The sequence below is a fragment of the Eschscholzia californica genome, unplaced genomic scaffold, assembly GCF_041429995.1.
Source record: "Eschscholzia californica isolate CP2 unplaced genomic scaffold, dmEscCali1.0.p SCAF_4, whole genome shotgun sequence".
Taxonomy (NCBI): domain Eukaryota; kingdom Viridiplantae; phylum Streptophyta; class Magnoliopsida; order Ranunculales; family Papaveraceae; genus Eschscholzia; species Eschscholzia californica.
The window spans coordinates 55583717-55599360 of NW_028238461.1; the positions used below are offsets into that span (position 1 = coordinate 55583717).

A 15644-nucleotide genomic window follows, 5' to 3' on the forward strand; every position below is an offset into this window, starting at 1 on the left:
TGACAAATTAACAGATAATGTTCTGTTCTTTATAACATGTAAATACATTTCCGATCATTTTGAGCAGATGGACTTAACTACAAAGGATTTCAACCAACTAAGATTTCTGTTGCTAGGGAACAAGAAAAACTTGACAGACTTTCGGCAGAAATCCCATGTGTGGTTCAGTGGATCGAATGATTGGAAACACACGAATCACAACAAACCACATTTTTCATTTTTGTCTCTCTCTCTCTTACGGAATGCTTTGCCTTCCCAACAACCCTCAGTGAATTCAAACCAACTTATCCAGCAGTTTCTTCATACCATCAACTATTTCAGCCAGATATTTTAGCTTGTGAGAGTTTGATGCAATTCATGATATTGATGAGGGTGTTTAAGAATTGGCAGAGAGGTTGGCACACAGTACAAAAACCATAGATCCCACAGAGAAGCCAATTTACTCCCTTCTTCAGAAGGATAGAGAATTTGACCTAGAAATTGTATACTTTCCATTTCTTCCGGTCTTGGATCAATCAAAAGAAGACTAGTAATAAAGGTAGTCTGAAATTTCCCTATCAAACTTCTAAACATAGTAAAATAATCCAGTACATCACAATTTTCTCTAAAATTTAACAAGTTTCACAGTGGGACCAAAATTATTGTACTCCAAGTGAGTATATATTTTTAATGACAAAATAAGAGTATAACCACCTCCAACTAATCCTACAGACGTAAGAAAGTAATGCATAGACAATAGGTGACCACAGTGGCCACCTACAACTATAAGCTAGACACCATGTACTAGTAAATTCAGATTTACAAGTACAGTAAAAGTCGTGATATATGCGGACGTTGGGATTATACTGTCGAAGTCTTTTAGAACAAAACCTCTGTTAGACTTGAACTTAGAACATCAACGATACTCTGTGTTAAAAGCTATATTGTTGAAAGTACTCTTAGTCGACGTTAGGTCTGTGCAAGGTAAACAAGGGACTAAGACTTGTTTGGTGTAACACCCCAAACTTTAGCAATTATATATCGATACTATCTTCGCTTTGACACCCAAACCCGAATTTTACTACATGGCACCACTAGTCTACTTAAAAGATTTTAACACTTACTAGTTTGAGTCTGCACCCTATAGCTCATACTAGAGACACTCTCCCAAGCAAGGTAAGATATCACCACTTGATAAGAGGGACATAAAAAGTAAGATACTTGGAAAGGATTTTAGCAGAAAAAATGGCACCTTGACTGAACTTCACGAGTTCCTTGGATCCCCAACTCCCACACAAGATATTGTCCAATAACTAGATCTCTGCAAACTCACCTCTTCTCTTAAATGCCTTCCCTTCCCACCTACCCCAAAACATTAACTCTCTCTCTCTCACTCTCTCTAACTACTTAAAGAGCCACTTCATAGCTTCATTGTTACCAAGTGTCAAACAAAAGATGGGTTTCACAGGAAATCAGTTTTCATGTACTTTTGTTCTTGTTGGTTTTTTCTTCTCATCAATGGTTAATGGTCAGCTTGTTCCTGGATTGTTCATATTTGGTGACTCTGTTGTTGATGTGGGTAACAACAATCATCTTTACACTGTTGTAAGAGCAAACTTCCCACCTTATGGAAGAGATTTTGTTACTCACACACCAACTGGAAGGTTTTGTAATGGGAAACTAGCCACTGATTTCACTGGTACATATATACTCTAACCCACTTTCTCTCTCTCTCTCTCTCTCTAGTTCCAATCTTCTTCTACTTGTCTCATTCTCTCTCTAAAATGGGGTTTTCTTTTGTTTGCAGCTGAAAATCTTGGTTTCACTTCTTACCCACCAGCTTATCTTAGCTCAGAAGCCAAAGGAAAGAAACTCTTGACTGGTGCCAACTTTGCCTCAGCTTCCTCTGGTTATTATGATAGAACAGCAGAGTTATATGTAAGGGAACCATCACAAACCTTTTCTCTCTTTCTCATTCTTTAGATTTCTGTTTCGAGTAATGTTAGAGAACAAAAAAAAATTAGACAGACTCTAGTTAGAAATCTTACGTGGTTTGTGGTGATTCGTTGTTTAGTGGATCATAATCATCGAAAGCACGAATCACGACAATCCACGTGTAGGATTTTTGCATGGAGTCTGTCTGGTTTTTCTTGTTCCCTAACTTTTTCTTCTGTTTTTCGTTCTCTCTATATTTCAAGTATAGTGACAAAGCGTTTGTTGGTTTTGTAGCGTTCGATTTCATTAACTCAGCAACTAGAGTACTACAAGGACTACCAGAAAAAAGTGTTGAAAATTGCAGGGAAATCCAAAGCTTCCAAAATTTTCTCAGATTCAATCTACTTGATAAGTGCTGGAAGTAGTGATTTTGTTCAGAATTATTACATCAATCCTTATCTTTATAGATCATATACACCCGATCAGTTCTCAACCCAACTCTTAACTTCGCTCTCTACTTTCATTCAGGTAATTAACTCCACCAGTTCACTCATCTCAACCTTTATGCTTCTCATTTTACTTGCTGTCTGAATCTGACTCGTATAAACGTCTGAATATCCTGACCCAAATGGACCTAAAATCATCAATTCAGACAGATTTCCGAGTCAGATTTCATATCTGACTTGGAGGAAAGCAAATACAACTTTGTATAAGTTTTATATTACATGATTTTTTTTATATGACAGCATATTGTTGTATGAAAACAGAAACTATACGGGTTGGGGGCGAGGAGGATCGGTGTGACATCGCTACCACCAACGGGGTGTTTGCCAGCAGCAATAACCTTGTTTGGTTCAGGGAACAACCAATGTGTGGATAGGTTGAACAGAGATGCAGTATCATTCAACAACAAACAAAAGAGTACAGTTAATGGTTTGCAAAAGAAGTACTCTGGTCTCAAAATGGTCACTTTTGACATCTATCAGCCTCTCCTTGATCTTATCACTAAGCCTTCTGATAATGGTAAGACTTTTTTTTTAATGGTCTTGAAAGTCTCTTACTCCAAAAACTTGGTCAAGAAGCGAGGTTCTTCGACTATTAAAATAGTAGAATAATTAAGATCTTGGGTTATGGTTACAGGATTCTTTGAGACGAGGAAGGCGTGTTGTGGAACTGGGACAATTGAGACATCGCTACTCTGCAACGCCCGAACGGCAGGAACGTGCTCGAATGCAACAGGATATGTATTCTGGGATGGGTTTCATCCATCTGAAGCTGCAAACAAGATCTTAGCTGATGCTCTTATCCTCCAGGGCATATCTCTCATCTCCTAAACATATAGTAGTATATTGTTGACATCTCTGTTGCTATCTGATGTTAGTTTCTAGTACTTAATTATGTGTGTGTACTTTTAAGTAAAGATTTAAATTAAATGTGGTTTGATGATGGTCTTAATTAAATTTTCCTCATTATAGATGTTAGGCCATCGCCAGTACACAAATAATCAATGAACAACTAGATAGAATCCGTCGGAAAAGTTGAACTCTGATTGGTAAAGAAACGGAAAGACGATAAGACTTAAAATTTTCCCTAAAGGGGTTCGGTAGATAGACATTTTCCTTTAAGACGTGGAAGAGGATGGACTAAGACATGTAGTAGCTGGCTATTACATTTTTCTTCTAATTTGGTATCTGTTCTTGAATTTACACTAACCAAACGTGGAATACCTATTTTTCATGGATTTTTACATTTAATCTTCTAAGCCAAATAGAGTGAAGGGTCATATGAAAGACATCAAACCTTTTCGGTGGCGAATTTACCTCAAAATGTCTTAGAACTTTACTTCCTCTTCTTTGCATCTTTATATACTGTCTCTGTGATATACCCATTAAAATCTTCTTCAAGTTTGGTATCTCATCAACAGAAACTTGAACCGAAAACGACTTCCAGTTCAAAACGTCGCTAAATGGAAGAACGTAACTATCCGATATCAGAACCGGAACACAACCTCCATAGATGGCTTCTACAATTCTTGGACTTGCTACTTCATACCCACTTGGGCAGATACAGTATTTGCTCTTCTTCATCATTTCTTGGTATGATATTCTTTTTGGTAGATACTGGTAAACCTTGATGTCATCATCTTTGTTTAACCAATGTTCCAAGAGAATGGGCCGGATTGGACCGTGTAAGCCTCCAGCAAAGAACGCAAGGATGGGTCTGTGAGACGGAGATGGCCCGCCAATCCAACCTTTGGTGTCACCTGTTTTCAGATTGATTTCTGGTATGGAGACATCTTTGGAAGGTCTGAATCCTTCTGAAGAATTGGCATTGCACAGAGCTCTAATGGAATTTTTGTATAGGTTAGGTATATATCCAGATGTCAGTGGCCCCTATAAGAAATACAAGTAATGCCAAGTTAAGACCAGCAAATAAAAAAATGGAAGCTTTCACCTACTTAACATAAGTGAACAAAACCTAGAATATCTGCTAACATGCGTTTAATCGATCTAGTACACATTTCAAAATAGCTTATTCAGAAGAGTGGGTGATCGAAATTTCTAGTTCACTATTTTGCAGTCTTTTGTATAGTTAGGAACTTACGGATATTCTAATCACGAATATTTGAGTGATTATCGTTCTACACTGATTGATATGAGAAGACGACATATACAAGACATATGATGAACAGACCTACAGTACTACTCCAGGGAGGGTTTAATCTTCACAGATCACCTGTTCAAATTCTCGGAGAACGTTTAAAACTTCAACGCCACGAGTTACTAGCCATGGGCCAGATTGGGCCTTTCTCCTCATGGATCACCAACTCGAATATATTCATTGATGCATTGGCCTAAACCTACATGTTTAAACTTCAAGGACTACGGATTGGTCATGGTGCATACAAGCGGACCCAGATTACCTAATTATTCAAAAATATATGTAGGAATTGAGATGAAAGAAAATACGCAAACAAAAGAGAAGGATAGTTTACCCAATCATGGCAAGAAAGCATGAAATGATCAGCTCCAAGACTTCTATTCCAGAAAGGGTATTTAGATCCAATAACATCCACATAATCAATCACAGCTTTCTTGATGGAAGTAATATCATGAGAATTTGGAACATAAATGAATTGAACCATCTTAGTTATACTAAAAGGAAGAAAATAAACATGGGCTTTATCCGGATCTAGGGTTCGAAACCTTTGCTCCATTTCCATTTGATGAATAAAATTACCCTCTATTGAATAGATACTCTTACATGGTCCACTATGAAAAAGTGGTGGTTCTCCCTCCTCGTATATAAAGATCTTAAATTGCTTTTCCATCTCCAAGTAACTCCTGCATATATCAATAACCATGACAGTTTAGTTATTCAAATTGACATACATTAAAAATAAAGGGGGTTGATTACCCAATTTGACATCATGTTAAAGCATGGGCTCCCTCTCCCAACCTATTTAGACCTATTAAACACGTAAAACTATGTGTGTGCAAACTTTACTTTTGCAAACCGTATACGGAGATGACCTTTTGCAAAATGCTTTCTCTCTCTAAATCTTGTGCAACCACGTGACCCAGACTAGATTCAACCGAGAGACTGGTCAGGCTGACTATGAGAGTTGAACCTTATATAGGGAGCTAAATCATTAAATGACTAGTCAATGTTTTTGAGGCTTGGAGTCAGCTATCCAACTTGTCTAGCCCTATTAAACCATAGGACTACAAGTGCAAATTTGTGCAACCCTTGTGCAAACATTAGACAGAGTACTGAAACTTAAGTAAATCTGTTTTAGGAAATTTCTACCAGTTTTGACCAAAGTTTGAGTGCATCTGCACCGCTCTCTTTATGAGTCGTTCATCTTTTAACAGTCACGATTCAGTCTATAACAAAATGAATGGTTGAGATCAATAGTAGGATATGATCAATGGTGGATTACCTATGAAATGCATTGGAGTTCCAATAGATGGGACCAACTGGAACATAATCAGGGTCTGAGGTTTGATTAGTCCCATATTGAGAAACTTGTTTTATTATAGATCTTGTTTTTGCTAATCCAGCTTCAAGGTACTGCAATTTGCTCTGTTTTTTCCCCTTTCTTCCTCCATCAGTATCAAAATTAGATAAGTTGAATTTCACTATTGAACTCTTAATGGATCCATTTTGCTTTATTATTTCCTCCTGCACAAAATTAAATTCAAGTAATTTGAAACTTTCAAGAACATGTAGGGTTTAAGAAAGAAAATCCTCACATGCAAAACCCTAATTTGGTAATAAAGAGAATACTAATTTTAGATTCAAAGTGATGGGTCTGAGATAAAAACAGCTTGATTAGAGCATGCAAAACCATGATTTGGTAATAAAAAGATCAGGGTTTTGACTTAATCCATAGTGAAAATAGAGGATGAGAATAAAGAAGAGAAAAAAATGGGTTCTTGATCACTTACTGCATGTTGATGAAATTCAATGTTATGTGGAGGGGAAGAAGAAAGATTGAAGGTAAAAGGCTCAGAAATAGCTTCTTCTTCTTCTTCTTCAATATGATGAACAGTACCAATCACTACCCTTTTAGTTAAATTTGCTTGATGATTCTCAGTAATTGCAGATAAAGAAGAAGAAGAAACAGAGGAAGAAGGAGAAATCCAAGAAGTTGACGAATAAGAGTTATTATTTGGACCCATAAAAATGAGATACCCAGATACTAAAATCAATGGAATCATCACTACTAGTATCATATTTGATGAACAAGAACTTAAACACACCATTACTACTATTTACTAGCTCTTTCTCTCTCTATTTTCTCTCTAAATGTTTTCTATCTTGATTGAGAATTTATGAGTCTATCTTCTTTCTCTCTCTCTAAATGTTTTAATGTTCAAACAAAGAATCTATTTGAATTGTGTTTATTAGGTAGCATTCTTGGGCTAATTAAAACGTCTTCAGATTTTTATTGACAGACGTCTCCTTCTCTATCTTACTCCTCCATGCAAATTCTTTATTTCCAACCATATCCCCACACTCTCCCTACTTTAACAACTTTTACTTCCATGCATTCAGACGTACTAATATCTTATCCATCCGTCTTCACAATATCTAGTAATCAAGATCTGACGGACACTAGTTCCTCGTAGAGATAAACAAGCGGTGCCGGAAGTAAAGGCGGAGTGTTTTTGTGAATCTTTGTAATTTCTATAATTCCCAATGACTACCCTTGTCTTGTTCTTGGGAAAGAGTTAATACTGAGGATGGTCTTTTTTGTAATTTTATCTTCTGTTTGTGCCTCTTATATCAACATCTAACACCCTTATTTCATATTTCAACAAAAAAAAAAAAAAATAACACCCTTATTTCATCAAAAAAAAAACATCTAACACCCTTTGGAAGATTAGTCTTCCAATCACAAATACATGTGTTAGTTCAACAAAAAAAAAAAATCACAAATACATGTGTCTAATTCAACAGAAAAAAAAAAAATACATGTGTCTAAATTTTAAATTTTCTTAATATTATAACTATAATCTAATTATTTGCAAGAAGAAAGAGGTACTAAAGAAAATATTTCTAATCTCTCTTAACAAAAAAAAAAAAAAATATATTTCTAATCTAATAATTTGCAACAATAAAGTATGATGGTCGATGACACCTGCAACCGCTTTATCAGTTAGTTGTTTATTTACTCAAAAAAATTAGAAGTTACAGGTTCGGTTCAATAGTAATATATTTACTACGAAAAATTCAGAAGTTACAAATTCGACATTCATTAGAAATTGAAGTCTGTGTTGTATTAATGTTATGTATAGTTTTTACTACTACAATTTGTAAAGGTTCTGTCTGTTTTTCGTGAAATTAAACTTACGTGTGAGAGTCAAACCTGATAATGTTGAGTTCTTACATTACAAAGTAACACAATCAACACGATTAGGGCTTATAAAGTGAAATTGTTGTTTATCACATTACAAAGTAATGAAGGAAAGGTAAGCCCACGTCATATAGTGTAGTCCAATTATCTACTTCTTTTTTTTTTGGACAAGCAATTATCTACTTCTTGTAAAACACCTTACATGTCATTAACCTTCAAATAGTTTTTGGGGTAATCCACTACAAAACTTACAGCTCCTTGGCTTATGGATTTGATGACATAGATGAATGTTTCGTGACTATATATTTTGGGTAGAATTAGATTGAGAAAAAAAAGGCTATAGGATTGAAAGTAGGGTTAATTCCATTTTGGCTCCCTAAAGATGACCAACTCGCCAAAATGGTCCCCTAAAGATGATCAGCTTTCAATTTGACCTCTTTTTCATTTTTTCGTCTCTTAGTCCGTCTCTTAGTCCGTTAGAAAATGCCAGCTCATTAACGTCTAACGGACCAAGAGACGAAAAAATAAGAAAGGGGGTCAAATTGGAAGTTGGTCATCTTTAGGGGGTCATTTTGGCGAGTTGATCATCTTTAGGGGGCCAAAATGGAATTCGGCTCGGCAATAACGCTTCGGACTAGATGGGACCAACTGGTGTTGTTTGTGTTACTTTGTAATGTAAGAACTTCAAATCAATGTTGTATTAATGTATGTATAGTTTTTACTACTACAATTTTGGCCCCCTAAAGATGACCAACTCGCCAAAATGGCCCCTTAAAGATGACCAGCTTCCAATTTGACCTCCTTTTTCATTTTTCCGTCTCTTAGTCCGTTAGAAAATGCCAGCTCATTAACGTCTAACGGACTAAGAGACGGAAAAAGAGAGTCGAATTGGAAGCTGGTCATCTTAGGGGGTCATTTTAGCGAATTGGTCATCTTTAGGGGGGCAAAATGGAATTAACCCTTGAAAGTAAGATGAAAAAAATGGACCAATTTAATATATCCCACAAAAATAATTTTAGGACTTAAATTTAAGATGTCTAATGTGAATTAATATTTCAACTTCATGAAAGTTAGGGATGGAATTTGAATCAACCCTTTATTGTGACGTAGATGGCCCATACGAATAGCTCTAGTATTACCCTATCCTGAATTGCTATTGTGAGGGCCGTGTTTTAGTATTTTTTGCTAAACTAAACTTAATTAGATTTCACTCAACCATATCTATTGGGATTACCATATCATGTTAACTTGAACTATATTGGGTTTGTTTCACCTTTTTGGGTTGTGGGCTTCTGATTTTTAGTTTATCTTCTAACCTAGTATTAATGAGATTGTGATTGTAAAGTTGTATTTCACTACTTTCCATTTGCTAATATAATACAGTGTAAAATTTTTTTTGTTACAAATATAGTGTCAGATCTAAGTCATCACATCCCACTAGATATCTTTCGTGGAGCTCCGTCTAAAACAAAGAATAATCATGGATATTTGTTTGTTGTATTTAGTTGGAATAAGCCTTGTATTGCAAAAAAATGTACTTTACTTAAATCACTTCCAAAATCACTCTCAGCATGACATCCATCTAATAAGAAAATTAACTACTTTATGGGAATTTCTCAATTACTATAACCTTCATCTTTTTGAGTTATTTTTTTCTGACCCTTTATTTTGTGATCAGTTTCTTTTTTGATCCTCTATTTTTCGTAAATTTAAATTTGACTTCCTTTCGCTAATACCGTCAGTTAACTTTAATGGTTAAATTTTGTGTTGCCATTATCATCTTCTCCACCGAAGGTCGCCAGCAAATAAATTTTCTGGCAACCTTCAAACTTCGAAAAAAAAATTAATTTTTTCTTCTTCTCTCTCTTCCTTTTTCTTCTTTTCTCTATCTTTTTCTTCCTCTCTATCTTTTTCTTCATCTCTTCTCCTTCTCTCTCTGCTCTCTTTCTTTCTCATCTGTACTCACTTTCTTTCTATATCTCCGGTGAAGGGGATGAGCCCCTTCGCCGGAGTAACCAGACCTGGTCTGGTGCGAAATTGAGATCTAACCCTCCCGTCATCGGAGATATAGGAAGGGAGTGAGTATAGAGGAGAAAGAGTGACGAAGAAAAAAGAAGAGATTAAATTTTTTTTTCTCTTAAGTTTGAAGGTTGTCGAAAAGTTTGGCGGATCGGCGACCCTCGTGGGAGAAGATGATGAGGTGGCAAGAAATGATGTGGAGGAGAGGTGATGAAATGGAGGAGAGAGAGGGAGAGATGAGGTGTCTTTGATTTGTTTAAGTTTTTTTAAATGAATTCCATTTTGGCCCCCTAGTTTGTTATAGAAAATTTGAAATTTTTTGGGAATTAACCATATTTAAAAGGGGTCAATCTTGAATTAAAAATTCTCTTTTATAAGAAAGACAATTATGAAAACAAAAAATTAATCATTATAGTTAACTGACGATGTTAACAAAAATGAACCAAATTTGAATTTACAAAAAATAGGAGACCAAAAAAGAAATTAGTCACAAAGTAAGGGGTCAAAAAGAAATAACTCTATCTTTTTTTTATAGGCCCACTTCTTTGATCACACAAAAACTGTAATCCATCTTCTCACATTCTTTTTTGTTGAAAATCTATCTTCTAACTCGTTTAAAATTTTTTGCATAGGAGAAGAGATTTGGCTGGTTGGTTGGTGGATGATAGAATATACTTCTATTATCTTATAGTTAAATCATTTAACTTACTTGTATCAGAAGATGATTCTCTTTCAAACTTTTTGTCTCCAATAGTTTTTTTTATCGTACAATTTTTTTAATATAGACTCCAAGAATTATTATATTAATATTGTATGAACACTTCATAAATAATACATAAGTTGAATAAGGTGGATTCTTTGGGGCATAAAGAAAAATCTCAAGGGAATAAAGACTCGGTCAAATAAATTTGACTTATTTATTTTTTTAGCCGAAAAATAGATCTCATTGTATTTTAGTCCTAAATCTTTATCTTCTCATCTCCACCTTCAACTTCCAACCACCACTACCAAACCTTCCGACTACCAATCGCCACCACCACCATTCTCCTCTATCCTCTTTCTTCTCTCTCTCTCTCTCTCTCTCTCTCTCTCCCTCTCTCTCTCTCTCTCTCTCTCTCTCTATCTCTCCTCTCTCCCTCTCTCCTCTCTCCCTCTCTATCTCTTCTCGCCATCCCTTTCTCTCTCTAAAAATTTCGGATCTACTCTTGATCGTCGTTTCGGCTTCTTTGAGTGGATTGAGAAGGGTCTCTCCCCTTTGTCTTCACGGCAGGGCAGATGCAGCCACGAAGAAGGGGAAACCCCCTTCGTCATCTACAAAACAACTTAATCAAGAGCTATACTTGGACCAGCAACAATTCCACCAAGAGTTACAGTATTTAAAACACACCAAGTATAGACGTGGCGACATTGTGGGGAGAATTAGGGTAACTAAGTGTTACATTAGAAACAAAACCAGACCTCAAAAAGTACTGATAGACCAAGATGATACTTAAGAGAAATTTTAGTAACCATTTCTGTTACGTCACAACCAGATGAGATTTCAAGGATCAATGATTGGATGGTTGAATGGGTTGATTCAGTCTCTCATGTTATTTTTAGGTTTCTTTGTTTATCCAATTGGTCTTTCTAGGTTTTCCTGGATTACTTGATGTATGGTAGAATTACCATTTGATGACGATCTTCTTGAGCAGAGGGAAAGAGAAAAAATGGTGACGGTGGAGGTCAGTGGTTGTGAGATAGAAATGAGGTGAAGAATTGAAGATGAAGGGCTAAAATATAATCAGATTTCTTTTTGGACTGAAGGTAAAGATGTCCCCGAAGTCAATTACTATGATAAGTCTCATATCTACTACTATCACTAAAGACATATTAAGTCCTAAAATGTATTTAATCCTTTAAATATTATTAGCAATCTCACATTATCGGTGAGACATAGTGTGGAGCAACAAATTTGGACGTTAGGTTGAGAGGAATCGACTGATTACTGAGATTCAAGAGGAGAGAGATGAAGAATTAGAGATGCTTTCGTTTCAATCTCTGATTTGGGAAAAAACTAAAGATATCTAGAAATATAGGAGGGTAAGTTGGGAAACAAAAATCTGAAAACCTAGAAAAGGGACATTTGTGTAAAAACTCTTTCATTTGGGACAAAATCGATTTTGGCACCCAGAATCGGGGCACTTGAGCAAAATTCCCAAAGTCTTTTAAAACGGTGAACTGTAAGCAGACAATATTTCTAAGAACACTTGAGTTCATGTGTACCTTTAAAGGTAGCCCATATTGACTACAACTTGGATATTCGACAATGGAGACCTTTGGGGAGAGTTTCATTTTGTGTGGGAGCTAGCTGGCTGGTTGTCGTCGGTAGATCCAATTCATTACAAATCACAAGGTCGGAGATGCATGTACGCCACATGTCGTAATGAAACTTCATCTCTATACTCTATACCACAAATGCTGACTCATCTTCATACAGCTGTCAATCTGTTGAATGCTTTAATCGATGAGCTCGTCGGTCATCAACGTGGCATTTTCACTGAACTATGCCAACCTAATCAAGCTACGTGTCCAGCCCTAACCACGTGTCTATCTCTCATTCAAACACAACCAAACGTGTCAAGATTTCCTTTTTTGCCATTCTTCTCTCTCCTACCTCCTTTATATAGGACCAATCTCCAGAACAACAAAATCCTGAAAACGTTCAAGAAATTCGTTTAATACTAAAATCCACAAACTGTTCGATAAAAGTCCTCAGAGAAAAAAAAATTCATTTCGTTTTAGTTCAAGAAATCTATTTTAACAACAATGGCGTCAAGACAAGCTAAAGAAGAGAGAGCCGAGTATCTAGCAAGTGAAGCTGCTAATGAATTGAGAGATGTTAATAGGGATCGTAAGTATGAAGAAGAAGCAACAGCAAAAATTGTGTACGATTCTTCTCACCAGCAGCAACAGCAGCAAGAGCAGCGACCTGGTATAATTGGGTCGGTGTTGAAAGCTGTTCAAGGAACTGTTGAGCATGCAAAAGAAGCTGTAATTGGGAAAACCCATGATGCTTCTGAGACTAAAGATTATACTTTTGATAAGGCAAAAGAAGGAAAGGACGCGACAATGTCGAAAATGGGTGAGTATACTGATACTGCTGCTCAGAAGGCAAAGGAGACTAAAGATTACACAGCCGAAAAGGGTAGGGAGTACGGGGATAGTGCTGCCCAAAAGGCCAAGGAGACTAAAGATTATACTGCTGAAAAGGGTAGAGAGTATGCTGACAGTGCTGCCCAGAAGGCCAAAGAGACTAAAGATTATACTGCTGAAAAGGGTAGAGAATATGCAGACAGTGCTGCTCAAAAGGCGAAGGAGACCAAGGATTATACTGCTGAAAAGGCAAAACAGGGGAAAGACGCGACAATGTCGAATTTAGATAGTGCAGCTCAGAAAGCTAAGGAGACTAAAGATTATACTGCTCAGAAGACTGGGGAGTATGCAGATAGTGCAACTCAAAAGGTGAAAGATACGAAAGATTACACAGTTGACAAGTCCAAGGAGTACGGAGATACTGCTGCACAGAAGGCCAAGGAGACTAAAGACTACACTGTTGAGAAGACCAAGGAGTATGCCGACAGTGCCGCCCAAAAGGCCAAGGAGACTAAAGATTATACTGTCCAGAAGGCGATAGACGCTAAAGATTATACTGTTGATAAGGCGAAGGAGTATGGGGATAGTGCTGCCCAGAAGGCCAAGGAGACCAAAGATTATACTGCTCAGAAGGCGATAGACACTAAAGATTATACTGTCGATAAGGCCAAGGAGTACGGGAATAGTGCTGCCCAGAAGGCGAAAGAGACTAAAGATTACACTGCCCAGAAGGCAATAGATGCTAAAGATTACACTTTCGATAAGGCAAAAGATACTAAAGATTATACAGCTGAGAAGAGCAAGGAATATGCAGACATTGCTGCCCAAAAGGCTAAGGAAGCGAAGGATTATACAGTCGATAAGGCGATAGAAGGGAAGGATGTGACAATGGAGAAAGGGAAAGAAGGGAAGGATGTTACAGCTGAGAAGGCTATAGGAGGGAAAGATATGGCTGTTCATAAGATTACTGAATTGAAGGATTCTGCTGCTGATGCAGCTAGAAGGGCTATGGATTTCTTGTCTGGTAAGAAGGAAGAAGCCAAAGAAAAGACTGCAGAAACTGGTCAAGCAACCAAGGTACCTACAAATCCAATTGACTTGTTGTTTTTTCTGTTATCATGCTTTCAGCAGTTGGAATACGGAGTTTATAATTTTTGTGAACAACAGGAGAAGATGAGCGAGACAGGGGAAGCAGCCAGACAAAAGATGGAAGATTTGAAGATAAAAGGAAGCGAGTACACTGAAGATGCTGCCAGGAAGGGTGGAGAGGCAAGGGATCAATTGGCACAAAAGGGTGGCGAGACAAGGGATCAATTGGCACAAAAGGGTGGTGAAACCAGAGATATAGAAGGGGAAAGGTAATAAACTTGTTACTCTTCAGTTTGTGGTTTCTTGAATTGATTAGAATTCAAGTAATGATGTAGTTTGATTTTCTTGATTCTGATCAATGTGGGTTGTATTATATTGGATTGGGTGTGTTATGATGGAATAGGGGAGTAGCAGCAAAGAGTAATATATTGGGAGCAATAGGGAGTGTGAAAGATGCAATAAAGTCGAAGCTAACAATGCCAACAGATATAGTTCACGAGACGAGGCAACACGCAGAAGGAGGGAGACCTGGTCATGAGAAGGTAGTAGTGGACGTGAAGAGCACTACCATATCACCGGGTGAAGTTGTAGGAGATGAAGGGACTGGACGCTCCCATCGTCACGGCAAGATGTAATGAGCAGTGCCTAGTGATGGAGCTGGAAGACACTATATATTACTTAACTAGCTTCTTTTAAGACAGACAGATGGTGAAAGAAATTAGTTTTAGCATAGGAAGACGCATTTAGCTGTTGTACTTTTGTCTTGGTTTTACCTTCCTGATCAATGATCATCTTCTTCTTCTTTTGTGTATTAAGAAGGGTTGATATGGTGGACTGTACTACTTTTGTTTCTGTAATAAAATTTATATTTTGTATCCATTCACGATCTCTTTCTAATGGTTTTGCACAATTCTTTACTTAATCTGACTAGCTAGCCTCTTGACCATGGTGCACTCACTTGTGCCTTTTGACATCTTACCACATTCAATTGAAGATTAACTAACCAGTAGTATGGTCTCTGTTCTCTAAAACGTAGCAGAAGCAAGAAAGAGAAGGTTAGTCGTCTCCGGGCCGGGCCTAGGTCCAAAAGTAGTTTTGGGTAGTGTTATAAAGATCAAAATTTGGAAATTCATAGGTAGAAGGATTTACCACATAAGTACTACTTCTTTTTTATTCTTGCAAGACACGAAGTTTTACTAGCCTAATTGGTACTAAATCTACATTTTTAGTTCTACATATTTTCCCACTTCATCTACATTTTTAGATGCTATATATATTGTACCACCTTCTACATTTTTAGTTCTACATATTTTCCCACTTCATCTACATTTTTAGTGGTATATATATTCTACCACCTTTAATGGATCTGAAGCGCCAAATCTAGACGTATGACTGGTTCTCGAGACCTTCGTATCTGGGAAAATAGACTTTGAATGTCAACTTTTCCAGACCTCCGATGAAGGGGAGAAGGAGGAAGAGTTGTCGGTCAGAGTTGTCGTTTGAACTCTGGTCGTCGACTCTTGACCAACAGAAGAAGAAAGGAGAAAAAGCAAGTTGTTGGCCGAACTCCGATCGTCGACTCTTGGTCGGCAGAAGAAAAAAAGTTGTCGATCAGAGTTCAGCCGAA

At 37.0% G+C, this 15644-nt stretch overlaps 3 protein-coding genes across 4 annotated transcripts; 2 read left to right on the forward strand and 1 right to left on the reverse strand.

The window, feature by feature from the left end:
• The first annotated feature begins 67 nt into the window (after window positions 1–67).
• LOC147546470 (GDSL esterase/lipase At5g22810-like) lies at window positions 68–3369 on the forward strand. Its single transcript, XM_086672925.1, has 5 exons — window positions 68–1678; window positions 1787–1917; window positions 2209–2442; window positions 2682–2937; window positions 3055–3369. Exons 1-5 carry the CDS (start codon window positions 1435–1437, stop codon window positions 3246–3248), a joined length of 1059 nt encoding a protein of 352 aa, XP_086529051.1. The 5' UTR covers window positions 68–1434; the 3' UTR covers window positions 3249–3369.
• Window positions 3370–3476: 107 nt separating this feature from the next.
• On the reverse strand, window positions 3477–6973 carry LOC147546471 (putative glycosyltransferase At5g03795). Its single transcript, XM_086672923.1, has 4 exons — window positions 6366–6973; window positions 5858–6099; window positions 4910–5258; window positions 3477–4307 (listed from the first exon to the last, which is right to left on the reverse strand). Exons 1-4 carry the CDS (start codon window positions 6681–6683, stop codon window positions 3642–3644), a joined length of 1575 nt encoding a protein of 524 aa, XP_086529049.1. The 5' UTR covers window positions 6684–6973; the 3' UTR covers window positions 3477–3641.
• Window positions 6974–11940: 4967 nt separating this feature from the next.
• LOC147546472 (uncharacterized) lies at window positions 11941–14896 on the forward strand. Of its 2 annotated transcripts, XR_015239658.1 has the most exons (4): window positions 12028–14005; window positions 14096–14286; window positions 14421–14702; window positions 14746–14896. XR_015239658.1 is itself a non-coding variant. In XM_086672921.1 (3 exons), exons 1-3 carry the CDS (start codon window positions 12602–12604, stop codon window positions 14650–14652), a joined length of 1827 nt encoding a protein of 608 aa, XP_086529047.1. In that variant the 5' UTR covers window positions 11941–12601; the 3' UTR covers window positions 14653–14896. The 2 variants fall into 2 exon arrangements, 1 of the variants encoding a protein (XP_086529047.1); XM_086672921.1 differs by having other exon boundaries at window positions 11941–14005; window positions 14421–14896.
• The last annotated feature ends 748 nt before the right edge of the window (window positions 14897–15644 follow it).